Source organism: Schistocerca cancellata, chromosome 3 (genome assembly GCF_023864275.1).
Source record: "Schistocerca cancellata isolate TAMUIC-IGC-003103 chromosome 3, iqSchCanc2.1, whole genome shotgun sequence".
Classification (NCBI taxonomy): Eukaryota; Metazoa; Arthropoda; class Insecta; order Orthoptera; family Acrididae; genus Schistocerca; species Schistocerca cancellata.
The window spans coordinates 440173106-440190841 of NC_064628.1; the positions used below are offsets into that span (position 1 = coordinate 440173106).

The window sequence follows — 17736 nt, forward strand, 5'->3', positions numbered from 1 at the left end:
AAACATGTTTCATTCAGGATCTCTCTCTCTCTCTCTCTCTCTCTCTCTCTCTGTAGCACTACGCTTTGTTTTACATCGGTTACACAGTTATTACTGCTCTTTAGAAGTTTCTTTACGGTGACTGTGTACCACGGAGTTCCCTCCCATTATGAACTGTTCTACTGGGTACATATCCATCCACTGCAGGGTCAACTATTCTTTTGAACTTAAGCCAGAGTTCCTCTACATGCTCCTGCCCTGTGCTAAAAGTTTCAAGTTCCTCACTGAGACAAGTCACTAATGATTTTTTATCTAGTTTACTGACCACATATATATCTTTCTGCTTGTTTTAGTATTCTTCTGTACTTTGGTAATCACTGCTCCCATAACTGCATCATGGTCATTGATATAAGTTTTGATGTGGACATCCTCAAAGAGATCAGGTCTATTTGCTGCCATTAGATCCAATATATTTCCATCATGAGTGGAGCTCTTAACAATTTGTTCTAGATAGTTTTCAGAGAAGACATTTAATAAAGTTTCACAGGATGTCTTATCATGACCATTGGTAACAAAACGAATTTTCCCAATTAACTGTTGGATGATTCAAGTCTCCACCTATGACTACAATACGATAGGAGAACTTATGTACAAGTGTAATGAGGTTTTCCCTAAAGTCTTTGGTTACATCAGGAGACGAGTCTGGTGGGCGATAGAAGGATCCAATTATCATTTTATGACTAACCCCTGATACTGAGTCTTGGCCAATCTATCTCACATGCAGCTTCAATTTCTACCTCAGTGGATTTGAGTTTCTTGTCTACTGCGACATACAGCACCTCCATTTCCCGTTTGTCCATCCTTTTGACATACACTTAAATTTTCCCCAAAAATATCACTGCTATCAGTTTCAGGTTTCAACCAGCTCTTTCTGAATCTAATATTATGCGAGCTTCACTGCTTTTCATGAGCACTTCAAACTCTGGCACTTTGTTGCGAATGCTTCAGCAGTTTACCATTAGGATTCTAATACTCTCACCTGTTGGTGGCATTTCTTTTGATCTTACCCTGATACTTCTGGATTTCCTGCAGATATTGTTATCTGGATTGGATAGAGTTGCCTGATCTAAAAAACCCTTTTGTCCATCTCACACACAGTCCGCTACTTGAGTAGCAGCCTCTGATGTGTAGTGCACACCTGACCAATTTAAGAGTAAGCTACAGCTCTCAACCCTATGGCACAAGTCCTGGAAGTCACAGCCTAGCTTGTCACAGAACTTTCAAAGTCTCTGGTTTCGTCCTTCAACCTGAATCAAAACAAAAGGGCCATGATCAGTTCTGGGGACAATACTACAAATTATGAGCTTCATTGAAATTCCAAGTGCAAGGTTACTCTTCTCGACCTTCTCAACAAAATGCTCATAGATTCTGCAAAGAACAAAGGAAGCTTCATAAAATTTTCAAAAATGCACGATTATTTGCATTGATATACAATAAAGTTCATGGAAGACTTAGCCTTTCGCAGAACTGTAAACCACAAATGCTGATTTGCTATGAAATAAATTACGCATCCAAAACACTCATACTGGTAATTTATGAAAATATAGTTTTGTAAGCATCTGAAATTTCTCAAAATAACCTATTTCTCACGTGATACAATGATATAAGAGAACAATTGTTCTGAACAAGTATAGGTGCACTGTTCTCTGAAATTTTAAAAGAGCACAATAAAGTTTATGCCTACAATTAAGAATAAGAGTACAAGTTAATCGTAGCACTCACAATGTTCAAAATTTCACAATGTATCACAATACAAATGGGTGTTGATACAATCAATGATAGATATGCAGAAACAATGCAAACAGTAAAATTTGTGAATCTAGAACTTTAAACTGGAACGTGATCTTGTACATGCAGCCTCACACAAAGGAAAATTCCTAAGGTGGCTTTTATATATAAATAAATGTGTGTATTGTACATATTTTTAACTTAGCTGATTCTGTGCATACTTCTACACCGGCTTGCCAAAGTAGTCACTGCAGCGTGAGTTTATCTTGATCAAAATCACTAAACTGTGCAGTACCAAAAGAGCACGTCTTCTGCCTGTTGCAGCTAACAATGTTAATTTCTGATTTTTAAAATATGGTATGCAAAATTAGTCAAAAGGTATATTCATTCAAAAAGACTAGTGAAAATCATAAGCATGAAAAAAGAAAAAATCTTCATTAGAAGATAAAGCTAAAATTGCAAAACATGTGACTAACATGGAATTCCACAAAACTTTCAAGCCACTCAATGAGAGAGTCTCTTACCTTTCCTGAAAAACTAATTCCTGAAATATTTTAGCACAAAATTACAAATGTTTCATGGAGAGCTTCTCATACTATCAGGAAGTAGTCTGACTAACATTACTTACAAGGGCAATTTTCATATTATTACAGTGTGATAAATTCTGTGAAAGTGGAGTACACAAGCATTCTACAATGGCTCAACCTGCACTTGTATATGCCAATGCATCTACCTAATGAATGTATAAAACCTTTGAAGCGAGAAATTTGTGATAATTCACATTTTATGCAGAAAGAGTGAGAGTAAGTAAATATGTAATGAAGTTAAAGAAAATGATGATCTATAATAACCAGTGACTGGGGCTATAATCTGATAAACCCAATCAAAGTTTGAGCTCTCAATCTTTATCGAAAAAGGGAGGTAGGATTTAAAGTCTCATTCACAAGAAAGTCAATAGAATTCAATGACTAGCTCAATTTGACAGGAGTGATGAAATTAACTGCTCACTGCCTGAAGAAAACACACCAATATTAAAGTGATTTAGGTAAATCATCTAAATCAGAATGGTTGATTGGGAGTTGAAACTTATTACTCGTGCACATATGTACAGCATATTAGCCCCTGCACCACCTCATGAGAGAAAAGGAAAATGTAGTGGTGAAGTCTAAAGACTACAATGTCAAAATCTCTTATCTAAAGACTTTCTCCAGTTGTTGTTCTGGAATATTGACACTCATCGACTTCTTTCTTTATTTTTAAAATTCCCAAGTATATTTCTGAGTGCAAGAAACTATGGCTGTAGAACTAATTAGAATTATTACAAATCCATAATGATCACACTGACTTAATGAAAATCTATATAAGCAGTGGCAGTAGAAAACCCATACAAAGGTTAAAGAAATGTGCACATTTTCAGAACCAGTGGCTCCTTCTTCTCACAGAATGAAAAGGAACAGGGGTGATGGATAAGGAAAGGTGAGTTTTAAGAAGGGTCACGCAGAACCCCTAGTCAGGGATGATTTACCGACGACGAAGACCAACTGACTGAAAACGAGAAGGAAACACTGGTTACTGGGGAGTGCCCCAGACAAGATATGAAAACCTGAGAGCTTAAAGGTTGAAGATAAGAGTAATATACAAGAGACACATTAGTGACAAAACTTAAAACAAGAGTTAATAATAGCAGAAAAATAAGTGCACTGTATGTGGTAGAGGTGGGAGGAGAGGAAAAATTAGACAGGTCAGAAAATAAAGATATGGAAAAGTAAAAGGGCATGAAGAAAGGAATAATTACTGAGAAGAAATGTTTCAACTGAAGAAATTAATGGAAATTAAGGCCAGGTGGGTGCTGAGAACAAGGACATGTTGTAATGGCAGTTCCCATCTGCAGAATTCTGAGAAATTAGTGTTTGGGTGAAGAATCCAGATGGCATGTATGGTGAAACAGGCACTGAGGTCATGACTGTAATGTTGTAGAATATGTTCTGCAACAGAATATTGTGTGTTGGCAATATACACCATCTATCTATGTCCATTCATCCTAATTGATAACTTGGTGGTAGACATACCAATGTAAGAGGCCGAACAGCATTTACAGATATTCTAAGTGTGATGGGCAAAACATCAGACAGAATGGGTTTCATTCCTGAGCCTGATTTTAAGAAGTACGCAAATAATTTTTTAAAGAGATGTGTGACATATTATCTTAAAGAAAATCACTTCAGATGTGCAATTTTGTGCTATGTGATTTCCCCTAACTATATCCTATACTATAGTATAGTATCAGAAGAACCCTGTAAAAATAGTAACTGGATGATCCCTCTATTCATATAAGGTACTATTGTTGGACACAAATATAATGAAAAGGAAACAAGAACATGCGATATGCAGGGAGGTTCATATAGCAATAAAAGTAAATGCTACATACCCTGTTGAACTGTCCAGAACCAAACTTTTTTCAATTTCTTCAAAATTTCTTAAGTCTCTTATGTAAACTTCTCTTTGTCGGCCCTAAAAAGTAATGAATGATGTGAAATATTGTCAACTGCATAAGGCAAATACTGACTGTAGAATAAAGAACTTACCGAATCAAAGCCAGTGGTAAGTATTCTATTAGAATCCCCTAACCAAACAATTCTAGAGTCTTTGATGCTCTGATGGCTGTTGGCTGACTGACTGATGGGTACAGAAGCCCGTGGGTCGACAACCCGCACCTGTTTGTCCTTGCAGGATGTAGCTAAGAGTATTCCATCTTTTTTCCAACTTACAGACTGGATTACATCACAATGGTCTGCATTTGCTGTGCAAAAGAAATAACAGAATAGATTGAACTATATTTAAACACTTTGTCACAAGTAATAAAATGTGACTCATAATTCAAAATGAAAGACTTTTATAGAAACATTAGGAAGAAAATATGGAGCAAACTAATGAGGGCACAGATGTTGACACCAAACAAGCTTTCCTTACAGTTTCACAAGAGAACGAAGCAAGATAATATTGCAAGCATACTTACAGAACAGTTCTCTCTCTGCAAGGATATCCCATAAGGTAAGAGTGGTGAATGATGTGCTTGTCAAGAGACAATCTGCTACTGGATGAAAACAGACTGTTTCCACACGGCGCTGTTTGTGTGAAAACGTGCACTCCGAGTTTGTGAGATTCTCTTCCAGCCCATTTTCTGGAATCTGCCATATTTTCACCTGATGGAAGAGGTGAACGTCATAATCACTCAATACCACTTTTAATAGAAAAAATAAACAGTTACAATAAGAGAAGATAATTCAACTTACTACAATGACAGATGGAAAACTTAGAAATTTCAGGTCAGATTACTTTAACTAATGAAAGATTAATTACAATCAATAATATGAAATAGATAATTATGCTGCACTGACTAAATGTGTAGCCATTCATGACACAGAAGATAATTTTTTTTTTTTTTTTTTTTTACTTGCAGTGCTTATACAACCTTGTGAATGAATGAGATGAATCAAAGCCACAGAGAAAAAAATTAAGTGAGCATAGTATAAAAATTATGCTGCTGTTATGAAACCAAAGTATGTGACCCAACAGTAAACAAAACATGAAGGAACTACTAGAAGGGTTCAATGAAAGAGGATTACGACCCCAAACATTTAGGAGATAGCAACTGAAGATGTTATGTTGAAAGGTGTTCAGACAGAATGATAACAACTCACTTTTTGTGGTGGTCCATTTTTATTATATCTTGAGTGGTTTCAAGTCACCTAGAGACTCATCATCACATTGTACATACTTTTAATGATTGATTGTTGCATTGTGAGGTTCATTGTGTAGCAGTGGCAAGACAGAAGAAAACAAAACAACAACCAAGCACTGAACATGTTGGTATATTAGGGATTCGTTACATCATAAGATCACCTAATATAATTAGCATCCATAACTTAAATCTTGGTGCACAAATAACTTTTTTTGGACACACAATTCATTTTTCCCAGTTATGTCGATTCCACAGGACTAAACAAACTACCACAGGCAACAGTTCCCACATGCTTTACAGTAAATGAACAAACCAAAGAATGTTACACTTCTTGAGACTAAAATGGCCAATCCATCTTTTCACAAATTTGATATATATAAACTAACTTGTGACAACTGCCCCTGCTGTGGTGTAAAAATGGAAACTAAGCTAGGTAAAGTAAAAAACATTTGTAAGCTCAGAAATCAGTTCCAGAACCAGAGTATTATTATTTGAAATACATGACCAGAAAGTCAGTGTCCCTCAATATTAACATAGGAACAAGCATGTGCTTTGTACGTCTGTCACTACAACTGTAAACTTTCATTTAGTGTCATTTTCAAAATAACATCATGTTCTTAAAGGCTGAATGTAAACTAGTGATTTTACCACATGGTCCCTCAATAACAACACTGTCCCTCTCTAAATGCCAAAACACATATCATGATGCCTCTTTCACTCTCATAGTTCATTGGTAGTTTCCTTGCCTACAAGCTTTCTCAGCCTTCTATTGCCTGATCTATATGCAAAGCTAGCTGTAGTTACTAATGTTGCTTGATAAGGAATCTACATACTTTAAATGAATGGCAACACAGGCTACAGAGTACTTTACACCTAATCCCTATTACAGATAAACCGCAGTTTTCCATTATTTATCCACTTAACTGAATCTTATCGACAATGTAGGAAAAGATAGATTGCTACTTACCATAAAGGAGGCATATTAAGTTACAGGCAAGCATAATTAAAAGACACTTACATAAAGTTTTTGGCCATAGCCTTTATCACCAAGAAAAAAAACCACACACCATTCATACACACACACAAACAAGCACACCTCATGCACACATGACCACCAACTCCAGCATCTCGGGCCAGAGGAGTTGGTGGTCATGAGTGCATGAGGTGTGCTTGCTTGTGTGTTTCTCTTTTTCTGGTGAAGACTGTGGCCACACACTCTATGTATGTATCTTGATTGTGCCTGTCTGCAACTTAACATGTTTCCTTTACAGTAAGTAGCAATCTACCCTTTCCTACAATGTTGATATTCCCACCTGGAGTGCCCATTTTTTAACTGAATCTTACAATCTTTTTTATTCTTGAAATAGAAATCCAGCTCAGCTTTGCATGGATAGCATTAAATATTCTAAGGTGGACAACTTGTGTGGCGTATTTTGTTTGCAGGTCACTGTGTGGAGTTACAAGTAAATAAATTTCAGAGAGCTGGAAAATTGTCTGGAGGCATGAACATTGTGTGTTCCACATTGAAATGAATTGGTGTTTGGAAAGACATCTTATAGCAATGATGGGGAGTACATCGTGATGTAAGTAATATGTTTACAACCAATATAATGTCCTGTCCAAATTTTGTTGTGTGTGTGTGTGTGTGTGTGTGTGTGTGTGTGTGTGTGTGTGTTTGGAGGCTGGCAGAGATGGCACAAATAAAAGAAAAAATAAGAAATAACATACAAGATGTACAAGTTTAACTGTTGTTACAACACTCCTCTTGTGAAGCTTAGTATGTCCTGTCATGCATTGTTAAGACTCATCACCACAGTTCTTTCACATGGGCTCTATATGGTGGACTACTACATCATGCCACACAAAGAATGCTACCCACATCTAGGTTTGAGTCGCTGAAGACAGGAATCAAGTTTCCCCAAGTGAAATTCCCTGATATTTACCTGATTTTCAGACATTTTTCCCTGACAAATTTTGAGATCTCAAACGTAAGAAAGACACAAGTTGACAAAAATTGTAAGAATGTCTTTCTTTCTCCCCCCTCCCCCCCCCCCCCCCCCCATGTGAGCAAAAATCTTAAGGATAACATCAACATCTTTTGTAATGAACTGTTTTTAGATGGAGAAAGCAAGCCAAATGGTATGCAAGTTCATTAAGACCACTGTTGTTATTTTATTTCAATAAAACGAAATGCTTTTGATGACAAAAATACAAATTTCCTTGGAGTCACAAGGCAGATTTAAAAAACCTTCACTGATTTCAGAAACAGCCTCAGAAAAAAAGAAGGCCTCTTGAAAGAAGTGTTAAACACAGGGAAGAGTTGTGTAAACAATCACTATAGGTGACCATCAATAAAATGTTGGTTCTACTATGTTCATTATTGACAGTTATAATCCACTGTGTTAAATCTATTATCTTACAGATATTGTGTGATTTCTCTTCTGAAAAATATATGAGTACCTAGCGGACAAACTGCCAGCAACTGCCACGATTTTCTTCTTCTTATCGTCCACACTTTCTAATATATAAATTACTTTTGAAGTGCCAAAATGTACTACAATAAATAATATGTCTACAAAACACTGCACTATACAATGTACTTGCAGTGAGATGGTCACAATTCCTGAAATCCATTGCCCATGGCCTCTGGCCTGCCGAGGAGCACATCTGTCCTGGGTCCATGGATAAAACCATGAAAATCTGCTGTGTTACACTACACACAAACAGACCCATCCTGCGGACAGATTGGTGAGACTAAATCTGACAGGCAGGGCCTCCATATCAATGGGAAATGATGGGCTTCAGATCGGCGGGCTCGATCTGTGTTTTGGCCCTGTCACAGAAATTCCATTTGTGTGACCAGCTATTCATATGTCACAGACACCATGCTGATGAAACAAGACCCCAGTGATCATCCATGCAACAGATAACTTGCACAAATACTCAGAGATCAATACTAATGAGGATAGGTAGCAACTCACTGTAAAGATGTTTGCTGAGCCACAGACAGGCACGTAGAAAAGACAATCACACTCTCACAACAAAATTTTCAGCCATAGTTTTTGTCAGAAAATGAGAGGACACACACATTCACACAATCACTAAGACACAGCTCACGCACACAAGACTGCCGTCTCTGGCTGTGGCATCTACAGTCTCTGAGAATCATATGCAAACAAACCACTCTTCATGCCTCCCTGCCTCTCATTGGCACCTGCTAGACTGGCAGCAAGAAGTGGTGGCAGCACTGACTGCAAGCTGAGGTGTGTGGTAGGAAGAGAAGAAGTAGTAACAATGAGTGAGTAGGGAAGCAGCAAATGTACTCAGTTGCACCCTGCCAGTGACTGAGCATGACGAGACAAAAATGAGATTTTTCCAGTGGCTTTTTTTTTCCAAATTTCCCTGACATGTTTGAAATTCCCTGATTTCCAGAACTTGTGGCAATCCTGTATATGGAAGCAAGGCAAAGATGCTGAAATCGGTAAGTAGTTTTTCAGAAAATGTTTTATTTGTGACATAAAAAATAAAACACCACATATTTTGGATTCACGTTTCATTCTCAAATGATTGCAAGGAAACTACTGGTTAGAAATGTTTGATTTTTTCACATTGTCTCACATCACAGACTGATGATGTGATGGTTATCTTCCCATTATTGGTCATATTTATTATGACACTTCAAAGATGAGTAACTCACTGCCCACTGTTTGAAAAATCTTCAGTGAATTAAGAGTGAAAATTGCAATTGCTAATCAGAGGGAAGCATAAATTGGCAGTCTGAAATTGTCATATTTCAAACTTTGCACCATGTCAATATTTTGATGAGATAAGATTGAATATCACTAGAATTGTTGCTGGTTATGCTTTCTCACTGACATTTACATTCTTAGTGATAAGTTAGTGACTGTAAAGAATGTAAGCTTTCGAAGGTTTCCTTGAATGCTGTACTGATGCAGTCCTCTTGGCACTAAACAATGAAGAAGTCAGCTTTCGCATGTGGGGGAGAAATCTTATCTTGTGTGTAACTGCAGTCGATTTAGGGATAGATGTGCCATTGGCTTAGTGGACCACACTTGTAATGTGATCCACCCAGTCCTGAACAAGATTATCATGTACAAAAACAACCAGCTGGTTGTATAACATCCAGTATGCTCAGAAGAGCATCCATCAAGAACAAGATAGGTTCCTTTTGGCAACAGCTCTGTATAAGAGGTAAATCCAGATGTCATTTGAAAACAAGTCAAAGACCATTTCTCACTGTGCAGTATCTGCATTAGCAGGAGTGGAGAATGAAAGGTCACTGGCAGAGAGTGAACTTCCTGCAGCACCAAATTTTCTTATCATATGCACTGAGGTGCGAAGCTCTTCCAACAGAATAAGGTCATGAACACGTTTTCTCAGGCACAGTGGCTGATTTCCTAAATCTACATACATGCTCTGCAAGCCATCATATGATGCATGGTGGAGGGTACCCTGTACCACTACTTGTCATTTCCTTTTCTGTTCCACTCACAAATACAGTGAGGAAAAAAACAACTATCTATACACCACCTAGGCACATCCTCCTCCTCCTCCTCCTCCTCCTCCTCCTCCTCCAGTGCAATGCTGAGGTTGGTTTGCTACAGTATGCCATTACATTCTTCTCTCTGTCTTCCACTTCAATTCCACATACGCACATAGTATATCCCACATAACTCTCATAATATGTTGCAAGTATGAAATTCTTGGTCAACCCCGGCAATTTCTTCCCTCAACAGCATGTGCCATTGTTAAAATGATGTTATTGAAGCTTGAAATGTGTCTTATAGGTTTGTCTTTTCTTGTCTGGATGTGCCTTCAGAGAGCTCTGGTTTCCTGTACTTTTCATATCACCTCCTCCTGTAGCACCAAATCTCTAGGGATTCTAGTTTTCTCCTCTTTTGCTTTCTTACTGTCCAAGTTTCCCACTCATATACAGTCACTCCACAAAACCACTTCAGTGATTCATTTCCTTATTTCCAGACTGATATTCTTGCTGGTGAGTGCTTTCTAAAATTAAGTGCAGTTTTGGCCTGCTTTATCCTGCTCACAATATCTTCCTATCTTCACAATCTCTTGAAATCCTGTTTCCCAAATAGGTAAATTTCTCTATAAATTTTTTTCTTTTTAAAATTCAGTTTTGATCACACCACGTATGCTACAAGAACTTAGGTGACCAGTTTCAGTCATATCACATGACCATCATCAGACCTGTAATTTAATTTAGAAAGTAATAGAAACCTTACTAGATTGACAATAAAATATGACAAAATGCTTATAAGGATAAAATACAATAAAACTTGTTATACCCATGGCATCCTTCGAAGATGGTAGGTGGAGAACTCTTCTCAGCTGCTGTGATGTCAACTGGTGCCAGAAAGTGACGGGTATACGCTTAAATACGAAGATGCTCCGCTTACCTCTTCTCCCTCTACCTCACGTCAACCAGTCAGTGAAAAATAGGTTCACATAATCGTCAAAATGTAAAAAAAAGTACAATCATAACATAAAAATAGTTATGTATAAAATATTTCTTTACAACCAAGGTACTACTTAAATATTGTATAAAATATCAATTAAAAGCTTTAAAATAACTGTACAGACTAAGTACACTCAGTGTGCCCTCTATGGACTAAGGTGGTACTACCATAATGGTTTCATCAAAGTAAACAATGTTGTGAAGGTCTTTGGCATTGCGGCATCATATCGATATGTGAGTTGTGACTCAACTGCAAGTCTACACCTATGTTAGATTCGGTTTGTCTGCCTTATATTAACTTTATTTGCCACCGGTGATATATGTAATAATGGAATGATCAGCTGCAGAGTGCTACACTTTTTAAAATGTCATAAAACTGATTTATTAAAAATGGAGTCATATTTCCTAATATTTCTAGTTGGAAGTTTGAGATTGTGATATAAATATTTACGTCCTGTTCTAAGGTACATTTCTGCCATGGATACAACTGGGACCTATGATTTTCTGAACAAAAGAGTACATACTTGTTCATAGAATTTCGTCAAAGAGATCATAAAAATGTTTTTCACGAAAATCCAACTGTTCATTGAGAAGCACTGACAGTTCATCTCTATAATGCAGTCGAGTCACAACTCACATACGATATGATGCCGCAATGCCAAAGACCTTCAAGACATTGTTTACTTTGAAACCATTGTGGTAGTACCACCTTAGCCCATAGAGGGCACACTGAGTATACATCGTCTGCACAGTTATTTTAAAGCTTTTAATTGATATTTTATACAATATTTAAGTAGTACCTTGGTTGTAAAGAGATATTTTATACATAACTATTTTATGTTATTATTGTACTCTATTTTTTTATGTTTTGACGATTATGTTAACCCATTTTACACTGATTGGTTGACGTGAGGTAGAGGGAGAAGAGGTAGGCGGAGCATCTTCATATTTAAGCGTATGCCTGTCACTTGCTGGCATCAGTTGACATCACAGCAGCTGAGAAGAGTGCTCCACCAACCATCTTCGAAGGATGCCATGGGTATAACAAGTCTTATAGTATTTTATCCTTATAAGCATTTTGTCATATTTTATTTTCAGTCTAGTGAGGTTTCTATTACTTTCTAAATTAAATTACAGGTCTGATGATGGTCAAGTGATATGACCAAAACCGGTCACCTATGTTCTTGTAGCATACGTGGTGTGATCAAGACTGAATTTGAAAAGGAAAAATTTTTTGAAAATTTTTTGATCGCTGTTCCAAAAATGTTTATTAAAGTTGTTTAAATTTCTCTATCTTTTATAACTCCTCGCTTTCAATTCTCATTCTTCAGAGGTTCATATTCTTCCTCAGAACTGCATACCATCACTTCACTCCTCCTCTTGTTCATTCTCACATGATACTGATTATAGTAAATCCTTTCCATTGTACTAAGAACCTTCTCTAGATCACCTTTTGGCTCCCTCAGCACAGCAATAACCTCTGCAGAATGCAGAGTGTATATCTTCTGTTCATTAATTTTGATCACAACCTCAGTTATTTCATGAACTTGGTCTACAGCATCCTGGATGTAAGCAATGAATATAAGAGGAAAGAGAGTGCATTTTTTGTCATATCTTTTCTAATTTTTAAAGAATGTAAACTCCAGGATAGAATGTAACAATATTATGAAAAGGAAAGTTGCCACTCACCATCTAGTGGAGATACTGTGTTGCAGATAGGCACAACAAAAACTGTTCCAAGAAAAGCTTTCAGCCCATAAGGCTTTCATCAAAAACAGACAAAACACCCACACCCACACCCACACCCACACCCACACACACACACACACACACACACACACACACACACACACGACTGCAGTCTAAGGCAACTGTAGCCACACTACGAGCAGCAGTACCAGTGCGTGGCTGGGTGGGGGTAAGGAAGAGGCTGGGGTGGGGAGGCAGAGGAATAGTAGGGCAGGGGAGACGTGGGGAGAGTGGGTAACAGAAGAGGAGAGAAGTTAAAAGACTGGGTGCGATGGTGGAATGAGGGCTCTATAGAGTTGGAATGGGAACAGGGAGGTTGGATAGGTGAGGATAATGACTAATGAAGGTTGAGGCCAGGAGAGTTACAGGAACATAAGATACATTACAGGGAAAGTTCCCACATGTGCAATTAAAAATAGCTGGTGTTGGTGGGAATGAACCATAAGGCACAGGCCGTGAAGCAGCCATTGAAATGAGGGATGTCCTGTTTGGCAGCATGCTCAGCAACTGGGTGGTCCACTTGTTTCTTGGCCAGTTTGTCAGTGAACATTCATGTGGACAGACAGCTTGTTGGTTATCATGCCCACATAGAATGCAGCACAGTGGTTGCAGATTAGCTTGTAGATCACATGACTGGTTTCACAGGTAGCCCCGCCTTCGATGGGATAGGTGATGTTTGTGATCAGACTGGAGTAGGTGGCAGTGGGAGGATGTATGGAACAGGTCTTGCATCTAGGTCTATTACAGAGGTATGAGCCATGAGCTAAGGGGCTGGGAGCAGGGGTTGTGGGTTGTGTAGAGATGAAGAAGTATATTGAGTAGGTACAGCAGACGGCGGAATATCATTGTGGGAGGGGTGGGAAGGATAGTGGGCAGGACATTTTTCCATTTCAGCGCACGATGAGATGGTGGAGAATGTAATTTAGTTGCTTCAGTCCTGGGATATACTGAATTACGAGGGGAATGCTCCTCTGTGGCTAGACAGTGGGACTTTGAGAGGTGGTGGGAGACTGGAAAGATAAGGCACAGAAGATTTGTTTTTGTACAAGGCTGGGAGGATAATTATGATTTGTGAAGGCTTCAGTGAGACCTTCAATATATTTTGGGAGAGACCGCTCGTCACTGCAGATGCGACAAACATGGGGGCTTGGCTGTAGGGAAGGGGCTTCCTGGTATGGAATGGGTGGCAGCTGTCGAAGTGGAGGTATTGCTGGTGGTTAATAGGTTTGATTTGGACAGAGGTACTGATGTTGCCATCTTTGAGGTGGAGGTCAGCATCTAGGAAGGTGGCTTTTTGTATTCACCCAGAGATGCAAATGGGGGAGAAGTTGTTGAGGTTCTGGAGGAAAGCGGATAGGGTGTCCTCACCCTCAATCCAGATTGCAAAGATGTCATCAATGAATCTGAACCAGGTGAAGGGTTTAGGATTCTGGGTGTATAGGAAGGATTCCTCTAGATGGCCCATGAACAGGTTGGCATAGGATGGCATCAAACAGGTGCCCATAGCTGTACCTTGACCTCCAGCAATACCCCCCATTTTGACAGCTGCCACCCGTTCCATACAGCCTAGCCACCTATTCCAGTTCGATCACAAATATCACGTGTCCCATCGAATGCAGAGCTACCTGTGAGACCAGTCATTTGATTTACAAGCTAAGCTGCAACCAATGTGCTGCATTCAATGTGGGCATGGTAACCAACAAGCTGTCTGTCCGCAAGAATGGCCACCGACAAACTGTGGCCAAGAAACAAGTGGACCACCCAGTTGCTTAGCACACTGCCAAACATGACATCCCTCATTTGAATGACTGCTTCACAGCCCATGCCATAGGGATCATTCCCACCAACACCAGCTTTTTTGAATTGCACAGGAGGGAAATCCTCACCCATCCAGCCTCCCTGTTCCCATTCCAACTCTATACAGCCCTCATTCCACCATCGCATCCAGTCTTTTTACTTCTCTCCTTTTCCGCTACCCCCTCTCCCCACCCCTCCCCTGCCCACTGTCTCCCGACTGCACATAGCTGCCCTACCCTCTCCACCTCATCCTTGTGCACTCCCTAGCAGCACTGCACTGTCCGCCACCCCTACCCTACTATTCCTCCGCCTCCCCACCCCAGCCTCCTCCTTATCCCCACCCAGTCGCCACTCCCTTCATGCACTGGTACTGCTGCTCGCAGTGTGGCTACAGTTGCCTTAGACTGCAGTCATGTGTGTGTGAGTTGCGTTTGCGTGAGCATGCATGTGTGTGAGTTGCATTTGCGTGAACGTGCGTGCGTGCGTGCGTGAGAGAGAGAGAGAGAGAGAAAAAAATCTATTTTTGCATTTTTGACGAAGGCCTTATGGGCCGAAAGCTTTATTTGGAACAGTCTTTTTCTAATTTTTGCTTCTTGTTTCTCATAAAAATTTCTAATCACAGTTACTTTGTTCTTGTAGAAGCTGAGCACATCCGCACATCTTTGTATTTTCCACCTGTTTTGTTCAGTGCTAAGAACAGAGTCAGCTAATGTTATCAAAACCCTTTTCCAGGTTTACAAAGGCAATGTAAGTTTATTTTTTGTAACTCCTTTCCTCTCCCAAAAGTCAAACCCCTCATCCTTGTCATGGGAGATGGGCAACAGCATAAAGTATGGGAATACCAGTAGGGGCCAAGTATAATGGGAACTGTGTGTGCCTCCGAGACCACTCCAATAGCTGTGAGGGCCCAACGGAAACCTCGAAAAGTTTTGGCCACAAGAGCTCTGGCGAAGCTATGATAGGGACAGCAAACCAGTAGTGGGTAATCCATTTGCTTTCAACAGTCTAATGAGCTGCTAGATGTGATGGTCAACATGGTCCCAATGAAAGACATATTTTTCCCAACAAATGTATAAGAATTAGGACAATTAATGTTGTACCCTTAGAAAAGGATGCAAGAATACAGGATATCAAATGGATAATGACAGAAAGGAATATACCAATAATGGGACTAAGGGCGGTATGAAGGAAAGGGACAGGCAGTAAGATGCTGGAAACAGGATATAAGGTGTGATGGTCAGGAAGAGACAAAAGAAGAAATAGTATTGCACTAATAGTAGCTGAGGAACCGGTGAACAAATTACTTAATGTGGAAAATGTAACTGACAGAATAATTCAAATTTTAAGATAATGATGGATGGATATATTCTTGATGTAGTCCAGGTTTATGCTCCTCAGACAGGATGAGAAACAGATGAGAAGGAAGAGTTTATAACTAAACTGGAAATGTTGTAACATCTAACAAGACAGTGATACAGGAAACTTTAATGCTAGAGTTGGAAATGAAAGAAAAGGACATGAAACAGCCATAGGAAGCCAAGGAGACGATCACAGAAATGAGGAAGAAGGTGAGGTAATACTGGATACATGCCTGGGAAATAAATGGATAACTGGTAGTGGATGGTATAAGAAAACAAGTCACAAGTTTACCAATGTAGTTGTCACTTAGAACAGAAATCCATAATATACTGTATAATAACAACTGATGAAATCACAAGATGCCTGACAGAAGTGAAAGTGATACCAAGCATTAATCTCGACAGAGACCACATAGTACTGGTAAGGACACTGAAGAAATTCAGAAAAGATACACACAAGGAAAAAAAAGACAGGTAAAAATCAAATTCTGGAACCTGAAAGATAGAGAAATCCAAGTGATAGACAGGGAGAAGATTAAAACACAGCTACGTAGAGATGAGAGCAGAATGGAGGAGGTTCAAACAGGTCCTAGTCAAGGCTACGGAAGAAACTTGTGGAAGGAAATCAACAAAAGTCAAACACAAAGAAACTCAATGGGGGAATCAGAGAATTGCAGCAGCAGCCAAGAAGAAGAATAACACATAGAGGTAAAGATTAAAAAAAAAGAACAGAATGTAATACAGACAAATGGAAAAGACTAAGCAGAGCAGAAAGGAAAGTGATACTATTGGGTGACAAGAAGATATTATACTGCATATTAGGTAACAGAAGAAAGCATTGTGTGTGTTTGGGGCTTACGAATGCTCAATACTGAGGTCATCAGTGTCCGTACACATATTAAAAGAAACGAATGTGGAGAAAATGACTGAAGCTGTTGTTACACAGTAAAGAGCAGATAAATACAACGACAAGTATTCATTCACTCCCACCTCACTCACACAATCACTCATCTCACAAGCCTTAAGATAGGGATTAAAGCAGAAGTAAAAAAAAAAAAGGGGGGGGGGCACAGGGAAATATAACTGGCTGACCACTTTTTATATATATATATATATATATATATATATATATATATATATATATTAAAAACAAAGATTCCATGACTTACCAAATGGGAAAGTGCTGGTAGATAGGCACAATAAAAAACACACAAACACACACACAAAATTTCGAGCTTTTGCAACCCCCGGTTGCTTCGTCAGGAAAGAGGGAAGGAGAGGGAAAGATGAAATGATGTGGGTCTTAAGGGAGAGGGTAATGAGTCATTCCAATCCCGGGAGCGGAAAGACTTGCCTTAGGGGGAAAAAAGGACAGGCATACACTCGCGCGCATACACACACACACACATATCCATCCACACATATACAGACACTAGCAGACACAAGGCCTTTTAATATGACTGCTTGTGTCTGTATATGTGTGGATGGATATGTGTGTGTGCGCGCGAGTGTATACCCGTCCTTTTTCCCCCCCTAAGGTAAGTCTTTCCGCTCCCAGGATTGGAATGACTCCTTACCCTCTCCCTTAAAACCCACATCCTTTCGTCTTTCCCTCTCCTTCCCTCTTTCCTGACAAAGCAGCCATTGGTTGCAAAAGCTAGAATCTTGTGTGTATGTTTGTGTGTCTATCGACCTGCCAGCGCTTTTGTTTGGTAAGTCTCATCATCTTTGTTTTTAGATATATTTTTCCCACGTGGAATGTTTCCCTCTATATATATATATATATATATATATATATATATATATATATATATAAACCTTAAAAC

General features: G+C 39.1%; 1 protein-coding gene across 3 annotated transcripts in view; it reads right to left on the reverse strand.

The window, feature by feature from the left end:
* LOC126175192 (coronin-7) overlaps positions 1-17736 on the reverse strand; it is a 244646-nt gene that overhangs the window by 213601 nt on the left and 13309 nt on the right. For all 3 annotated transcript variants that reach the window (XM_049921787.1, XM_049921789.1, XM_049921788.1), the window contains 3 exons: positions 4784-4970; positions 4353-4567; positions 4196-4278 (listed from right to left, as the gene is read on the reverse strand). In XM_049921787.1, coding sequence (XP_049777744.1) covers positions 4196-4278; positions 4353-4567; positions 4784-4970 — 485 coding nt within the window. The remainder of the gene's footprint in view (positions 1-4195; positions 4279-4352; positions 4568-4783; positions 4971-17736) is intronic.